Genomic DNA, 8,484 nt, shown 5'->3' on the forward strand with positions numbered 1-8,484 from the left:
AAAAATAGAAAACTATACATTAAAAAAGCAAAAGCAGGCATCTTCTTCCTGGCTTGTCTTCGGCATTTTTGTTCGTAGAGCGGCCAATAGTAAGATGTCTTCAGGAAATGCCAAAATTGAGCATCCCGCCCCCAACCTCAAAGCCGCGGCTGTCATGCCAGATGGCCAGTTCAAAGACCTCAGCCTATCGGACTACAAAGGAAATACGTTGTGTTCTCCTTTTACCCTCTTGACTTCACCTCTGTGTGTCCCACGGAGATCACTGCTTTCAGTGACAGGGCAGAAACTCTACTGTCGGGGCGCCGGGGGGGCTCAGTGTGTTAAAGCCTTTGCCTTCGGCTCAGGTCGTGGTCCCAGGGTCTTGGAATCGAGCCCCACATCGGGCTCTCTGCTCAGCGGGGAGCCTGCTTCTTCCTCACTCTCTGCCTGCTTGCGATCTCTGTCTGTCAAATAAATAAAATCTTTAAAAAAAAAAAAAAAGAAAGAAAGAAAGAAATTCTATTGTCAAGTGATTGGTCTTTCTGTGGATTCTCATTTCTACCACCTGGCATGGGTCAACACACCCAAGAAACAAGGAGGAGGATGGGGACCCATGAACATGCCCTCAGTATCAGACCCCAAGCGTACCATTGCTCAGGACTATGGAGTCTTAAAGGCTGATGAAGGCATCTCGTTCAGGGGCCTCCTTATCATTGATGATAAAGGCATCCTTAGGCAGGTCACCGTAAATGACCCACCCGCTGGCCGCTCTGTGGATTCAGGCCGTCTGGTTTACTGACAAGCACGGGGAAGTGTGCCCAGCTGGCTGGGAGCCTGGCAGTGATACCATCAAGCCTGACGTCCAGAAGAGCAAAGAATATTTCTTGAAGCAGAAGTGAGCGCCGGGCCATTTTAGGGCTGGGCTGCAGTGGGTGGCCATGAAAACAAAATCTCACTGGTACTACTGTTATACTTAAAACACAAGACTTTAGACTTTGTGGAGATGCGGTATGGGACGGGACAGGCCTTTCCTGCAGGGATTGGGGAGACCAGCCTTTCTTCCTCTGGGGAGAATGGCCTGAACTGTGGTACAGGGCAGGCCAACGGTGATGTACAGTAGTAGGGCAACGCGTTTGATCTTCTGTTGTTTTTATTAAACTTGAACTGAGAAAAAAAATTAAAATTAAAATTAAAAAATTAAAAAGCAAAAACAAAAAACACCCTACTGCAGGAACGTTCACCCCTGAACCTGCCCCTCACCTCAGATGCTGTCCCAGGGGCAGGAACAACAGGCACAAACCGTCTGTCCACGTCAAACAGAGAACAGCAGAGGTGATGCGTAGGGCACTGAGCAGCTAATCACGGGCCTCCGTGCTCGGTCACAGCCCACAGGCACAGCCCACAGCCACAGACGTGGCCTGCGTTCGGCAGACAGACGGGTGTCATTCTCCTAATAACGTGAATGCTTTCAGCTAGCAATATGAACCTATTTCCATTTTGATGCACAGGAACCAATTCAGGAGCAGGAATGGAAACCTGGTATGTCCAGGCGTTAAGACTGCATACTGCCTTAAAAATCCAAAGGCCTGGGACACCTGGGTGGCTCAGTTGGTTAAGCTGATGCCTTCAGCTCAGGTCATGATCCCAGTGTCCTGGGATCGAGTCCCACATGGGGCTCCTTGCTCAGCAGGGAGCCTGCTTCTCTCTCTCTCTCTCTGCCTCTCCCACTGCATGTGTGCTCTCTTTCCCTCTGACAAATAAATCAATAAAATCTTTAAAAAAAAAAAAAATCCAAAGGCCAGAGGCGCCTGGGCGGCTCACTCGGTGAGGCGTCTGTGGACGGCTAGGTCATGATCTCACAGACCTGGGATCAAGTCCTGCACTGGGCTTCCTACTTGGCAAGGAGTCTGCCCCTTGCCCTGGCTCGTGCTCACTCCCCCTCCCCCCCTCTCTCCAAATCTCTCTTTAAATAAATATATGTATTTTTTAAATCCAGAAGGCATGCAAACAGTCTTACACTAAGTATGGTGCCGTGTTACATCCAGAGCGGATTCAGGAAACTTCCGTCCGTCCAATAGCAGCCACCACAAGAAAACAGTGCCAGGGAGAAGGAAAATTCAGTCCCAAAGGCCCACAAGCTACCCCCAGCCATCTACAAGGAGACATGCCCTTCTGGGAAGCTCTTCAAAGACACAGTTCAGGGGTGTGCCCCGGTTCATTTTGCTATTCATTTGCTCAAAAAAGCATCTCAAACCATTACAACACAGCTCCTTCTGGAAAGTAAGTAAAGACTCAGGGTTGTGTGATGAGGACGTGTTCCCAGCTCCGGCACCTCATGACTGCCCCACAAAGCTCAGTGGTCCCATTGTACAGCCTAATACTCGCTAAAGAAAGTCCTCAAAGAAACCCAACAGCCCAGCTTCTCTTCTGACACAAACCCCCCAGGCAGTAAGACCCCAACAACCCTCACATTCATGAGACAAGAGCTGGGGGCATCCTCACAGCCCCCCTCAGGCTCCAGTCTCTTTCCGTCTGGATCACTCCCCAGGTGACCTGTCTTACTTTCTCCAACACAGCACACTACCACCTGGGTGTGCGGCTCCACGTGGGGACGCTACGGTGCAGGGGATTCAACAGGCAAGGAGGGTCGCAGTAAAAGCTCACCCTCGCTTACTGCAAGATGCTCCTTCTGTATACTTTTATTTATTTCCCAAATGTATTTTAATCAGGTAAAACAGCAAAGCTATTTTAAATCAAAGATTGCTGCTTAAGGTTCAGGATACTGTAGTTTCTCATTCCCAAATAAGCCCTTCACGAAAGGCTATCTGTTCCAGATCATGGGCTTGGAAATGCATCAAGGGCTCAGGGGTGGCTGTGCGGAAGTTTCCTACTTCTGGGACATGCTGTGAGATCACAACTCCAGAGGGGGCAGAGGTCCGGGAGACAGTGCAGCAACCCCCCACTCCCGGCTGGACGTTCCCAGCCCACACAACAGTTCCTCCAAGTACATGGGAGAGGGCACGTGGTCGGAGCCCGGGGAGAGTTTGCTACCACTGTGCACCAGAGGGACTGAGCGAGGACTGCATGAGGCGAGCCAGGGAGGGAACACTCCACTCTTCAGTCCTCTGGCCTGTGCCTCAGAACAAGCATGTCACTGTCAGCCCTGCCAGACCTCGAGGTAACTCTGGAATCCGTCCAGAACACAGACAGGGGAGGACCCCTGTCTCATCCCTCCTCTCCTGCAGGAGGCAGGCCCTGGGGAGACGGGGGGCAGCTACCATTCCCCTCTCCAGTAGGGAGCAAGGGCCTCTCTGAGGACAGACATGTGAACGGACAACAAAGACCTCAACCATAGCGCCTGGTGGGAAACCATGGTTTCCTACAAACACCATCACATAGAATTCCTGATCTTAACAGTGTGGTGTTTAGGGTAACGGGCAAGGGTGAACCAAGCCCTCTGCTCCTCTTGAGGGTTACCCCCACTTTGCCCATGCTCAGCACCCCAGAGGAGAAGCGGAAGGCGCTGCCAGGCCCCACAGAGCCTAGAGTTGACAGTCGGGTCTGTCCTGCTTGGGGGCGACAGGGCAGGACTACACGTCACAGCCAAGGAACGAGGAAGTCGGGCCGTGGTGTGAAAGGGACATGCACCCAGGAGGAAAGTGGGCATGACAGTGTTCAGTGAGGTAGTTCCTGGAAGAAGTCCAAGGGTGTCTTGTCCATACCCCAAGGCTGGGGCTGCTCAGGGTTAGACCTTGCAGAGCACACCCACGTGCACACACCACAGGGGTAAACAGACTGTAAACTCCCCTCGCCAGACCTCTTGCCAGGGACCACCGCACGACGTGCTTCCAGGAGATTTCCTTCCCAGAAGCCAGCCACTGAAAAGTCCCATGGCAACGCCTGCCCCCAACACAGCCAGACTGCAGAAACCCATGCCATCCCCAGGAACACCCCCGTGGGAGAAGAGAACTCATTGTACGGCGCAACAAGAGCGGGTCCTTCACCAACTGTGATTTCCTTCTTCAGACATTAGGAAAGCTATCAACCAAATACGCCACCCTCACGCTCACCACGGGACCTCTGTGTGCATGAAGTCCAAGCCGGTCCTGGTGGGGAAAGGCATCTGCATGGTCCGCGGGAGCACACCAGAAGCAGCAGCTCGCAGACCTCCACGAAGACCAAGCATGTCTGCGGCGGTCTCTCGTCGGAGGCTTTTCTTTACGTGTTTATTACGTTCCGTTCGCCAGCACACGGCACATCGTGAGTTTCTGACGTAATGCTCCATGATTCCTTAGCTGCGTGAGATACCCAGTGCGCGTCCCAACAGGTACCCTCCTTAATGCCCATCCCCCAGTCACCCCATCCCCCCACTCCCCTCCCTTCTCTAATGCTCAGTTTGTTTCCCAGACTCCAGAGGCCCTCACGGTTTGTCTCCCATCCGGTTTTCCCTCCCTTCCCCTGTGGCCCTCCACACCACTCCTCAGGTTCCACATGAGTGAAACCATATGGTAACATCTGGGTCTTTTAAAATTCAGATGGAAAAATAATGAAAATTTAAAAAATAAATAAATAAAATTCAGATGGGGAAGCTCCTGGGGGTCTCAGTCAGTTGTCTGACTTCAGCTCAGGTCATGATCCACCTCAAATAACATGGCATTCGCCCCTCTCCATTTTCTATGTCCTTTCCCTTCACACCTCATTTAACCACCTAACACGCCATGACCCGCTTTCGTCTGGTTCTCCTCTTGTACGGCAGAGATAGGGCAGCGAGACCACCCGCGAGAACACAGCTGCATGGAAGCCTCCGGAACGTAAGCTTCCCTTGGGGAGTGTTAATGCTGAGGCTCCTCTTCTAACCATACAGCAGATCGCGACCGCGTCTCCAGCTTTTGCACACCCTCTTTAGCAGAGCAGTGCATGCCACAGGGCACTTGCCCGTCCTGTAGACCACGATGTCGCCAGCTTGTTGATCCTCAACGGATGAATGACTCCGTCTGTGGAAAAAACTCCAAGATCATCCAAGTTGCTTTGTAACTAAAACGTCATGAGGTCCGCACAAGTTCAGTGACTTGTGACACACGTGTGCGGCCCATCAGCGGCTGACTTGCACGGTGTAAACCAGAACAGCCCTCTGCCATGCTGAGGTGCCGAAGGTAAAAGGCTCTGCTGTCACGGGCACTTCTGGAAACAAAACTGACTCGCACCACCTCCAGAGCGAAGAGGGATGAAAGGGGAACGTTCACTACTGAAGCCAGGACAGAAAATGAATCCATGAAGTCCTCTTCCTCTTTCACTACCGCCTGGAAACCACGATATTTTTCTTGGATCAAAATTCAGAAACTCCGTGTTCGCGCATTAGAAAAAAAAGAAAGTCAACGGGATCGCTGCCCCCGGGCTGCATCAATCGACACGGAAACAGAAGGCGGGCGCCTGCGGCTCAGCGGCAGAGCCACCCACTCTCGGTGTCGGCTCAGGTCCTGGTCTCACGGGTCCGGACAGGGAGCCCTGCCTCAACCTCCTCGCTCAGCGGGGCATCTCCTTGAAGATTCTGTCCCCTGCCTCTCCCCGCCCTTGCTCTAACTCTTTTTTTTAATATATATCTTATTTATTCATTTGAGCAGGAGCGGCGAGAAAGGGAGAAGCAGGCGCCCCGCCAAGCAGGGAGCCGGGCGCGGGGCTCGATCCCAGGACCTCGGGATCAGGACGCGACCCGAAGGCAGACGCTTCCCCGACGGAGCCCCCCAAGGCGCCCCTATGGTAAATAATCTTTAAAAGGAAGGAAGAGCTGGAACCACCTTAAACACGGCATTCTACTCCTCGTCTCTAGGCCCGGGGGAGGCACGCGCTCGGGAGTCCCGGGAGGCGGAGGCGCCGCAGCAGGGCACACCGGAACGGCAAGGGGAGGGAAGCCCTGGCCAGGTCCAGCCTTACACTCCCTCCCCAGCGTAAGACGGACTTTAACCCTCACAAGGGGGCCGCCCGCGGAGGCCCCCGGGGTCGCCGCCGCTAAGCCCGCTCCTCCGTTCCCCCAGCCTCTAACCCCGGCACCGCCGGCGCAGCCGGATGGCGTCACCGCGGCCCCTACCCTGGGACGACCGGCGCAGCCGGATGGCGTCACGGCGGCGCTGCGTGCCGACCCGCCCCCGCCGCCGGCGCGGGCGGGTAGAACCTCCCTGCTCACCTGCTAGTCTGTTCCGAGGGCCCTCACGCCAGTGCCTCGCCGTCCTGCCCCGTCTCGGGCCACCCCGACCTCGCGCCGCCCGGGCGCGCGCCGGCGCATAACACCGCCCCTCCCCCAGCCGGTCCCCGCCCGCCGGAGGCCTCGCGCCTGCGCAGTAAAGACCCGGCGCCAGCGCGCGGACGCTATCACGTGACTTTTCCGGGACCCGGACGCCCGCTGTCTTGTCCCACCCAGGCAGTGCGGCGCGGAGAGCTTGGCGACCCGCTCGGGGGCCGGATGCGGGGACTGCCGGCTGGCTTTCGGCCGGGCGCCTGCCAGGACACAGATTTCCCGGGTCCTCCGGAGGACGCGGCTCACGGCCGCGCAGGGAACAGCCGCGCCCCGGCCCGCGTCCCCGGCCGCTGCCGCGCGTCCCTGCGCGTCCCGGACGAGGGCTCCGACTCGGGCTCCAACTGGGCTGTGCTGGGCCGCACTGGACCCCGTCAGCGACCTGCTTTCGGGGTCACGGGACCCGCCCGGCTCTCCCGGACGCCCCGACGCCGCGGGCCCACGCCGCCCGCCTGCCCGTCGAGCGGGAGCCGCGCGGTTTCTGCGACGGCGCGGCCTCGGCTGACCTTGTCACGGCTCCTGCCTGCGCCTCCTGGCGGCACGTGTCGCAGCGACTGCTGTGATCTTACTGCATTTCGGGGGCAAAGATGCCTGGGAAGAGGCCCCTGAAGGCAGCGGTCATCCCGCCTGCCAAAAGGGAACGGAAGGCAATCACGCTGGACCTAAAATTGGAAGTCTTAAGACGCTTTGAAGCGGGCGAAAAGCTCAGCGAGATCGCAAAGGCCTTAGGCCTCGCTGTTTCTACCGTGGCTACTATCCGGGATAATAAAGAAAAAATCAAAGCGAATTCACAGGGAGCCGCTCCCTTGAGAGCCTCCCGGTTGACTCGCCACCGAAGTGCCGTCATGGAGACCATGGAGCGCCTGCTGCACGTGTGGCTTGAAGACCAGAGCCAGCGAAACGTGCCCCTGAGTGTCACCGTCATTCAGGAGAAGGCCAGGAGTTTGTTTGATGACCTGCAGCGGGAAAGAGGCGGAAGGTCCCCCACAGAGAAGTTCAGTGCAAGCAAAGGGTGGTTTGTGCGGTTCAAGGAGCGCCACTGTTTGCCCCACTTCACGGTGAGCGGCACAGCGCCCAGACACAAGGACGTGTCTCCAGAGGTGCTGAGACGCATCATCGAAGGGGGTGAGTACAGCCCTCAGCAAGTTTTTAATGTCGATGAGACAGGTCTTTACTGGAAGAGAATGCCTGAAGGAACGTTTATTTCTGTGGAAGAGAAAGCTGAGTCGGGCTTTAAGTCTTCCAGGGACCGCTTGATGCTGCTTCTTGGTGGCAATGCAGCTGGGGACTTTAAGCTGAAGCCCTTACTGGTGTACCACTTGGAAAACCCCAAGGCTCTGAAAGGGTACTCTAAGCCCAATCTGCCTGTGATTTGGCGCTCAAACAAAAAGGCGTGGGCAACCAGGACCATCTTTCAGGAATGGTTCACATACTTCTTTTGCCCTGCCATAGAAACATACTGTGCCCAAAATCATCTCACCAACAAAGCGTTGCTCATCCTAGATAACGCACCGTGCCACCCGGTAAATCTGAGTGATCTGTCTGGTAACGTAAGAGTCGAATATCTTCACAACAGAACTGCCGACTCAGTCCAGCCCATGGGTCAAGGCATAACCTCTATCTTCAAAGCTCATTACATGAGAAGAACTTTTGAGCACATCCTAGAAGCAACAGACGGAGAGGATACAGCCATGATCAGGGCATTTTGGAGAAGCTACAGCATCATGGACGCTGTAGACAACATTGCAGTGGCTTGGGAGGAGCTCAGACGGGCCACAATGAACAGTGTGTGGAAGAAGATTTGGCCGGAGTGTGTTCAGTTCCAGAGTGTTTCGCAAACAGATAACATTGCACAGCTTCAACAGAACATTGTGACCCTGGCCAGGAACATGGCTTTTGAAGAGGTTGTAGAAGCTGATGTGGACCGGTTGCTGAGGTCCCACGAGGACGACCTCTCCAACGAGGAGCTGATGCAGCTGGAGCAGGAGCCCGCGGGAGAGGAGGAGAGTGAAGATGCCGCTCCCGTCCTGCGCCAGCTAACCACAGGAGAGCTGTCCGCAGCCTTCTCACATTTCGAGGCAGGCTTGCGAGTCCTTGCCAGTAACAGCCCTGGTGACAAGTGGAAACTGCAAGTCTCAAGAGCAGTCAGCGAGGCAATTAACTGCTACAGGGAACTGTACAGGGAGAAGCAGCAGCGCCCAGAGCAGCTCTCTTAG

General features: G+C 55.6%; 1 protein-coding gene, 1 long non-coding RNA gene and 1 pseudogene across 4 annotated transcripts; 2 read left to right on the plus strand and 1 right to left on the minus strand.

Annotated features, from left to right (window-relative positions):
- The first annotated feature begins 7 nt into the window (after positions 1 to 7).
- LOC123930825 lies at positions 8 to 1,156 on the plus strand (annotated as a pseudogene).
- Positions 393 to 4,325, minus strand: LOC123930826. Of its 3 annotated transcripts, none has more exons than XR_006816150.1 (3): positions 1,997 to 4,325; positions 1,240 to 1,397; positions 393 to 443 (listed from the first exon to the last, which is right to left on the minus strand). It is a non-coding gene; the product is annotated as an uncharacterized LOC123930826 (long non-coding RNA). The 3 variants fall into 3 exon arrangements; XR_006816151.1 differs by having other exon boundaries at positions 405 to 461; XR_006816149.1 differs by lacking the exon at positions 393 to 443 and adding an exon at positions 1,022 to 1,143.
- A 372-nt stretch (positions 4,326 to 4,697) lies between these two features.
- Positions 4,698 to 8,484, plus strand: LOC123931178 (tigger transposable element-derived protein 1-like). Its single transcript, XM_045988017.1, has 4 exons — positions 4,698 to 4,790; positions 6,012 to 6,137; positions 6,395 to 6,810; positions 6,906 to 8,484. The coding sequence occupies exons 1-4, from the start codon at positions 4,698 to 4,700 to the stop codon at positions 8,482 to 8,484; spliced, it is 2,214 nt and encodes a 737-aa protein (XP_045843973.1).

This window comes from Meles meles, chromosome 19, assembly GCF_922984935.1.
Source record: "Meles meles chromosome 19, mMelMel3.1 paternal haplotype, whole genome shotgun sequence".
Taxonomy (NCBI): domain Eukaryota; kingdom Metazoa; phylum Chordata; class Mammalia; order Carnivora; family Mustelidae; genus Meles; species Meles meles.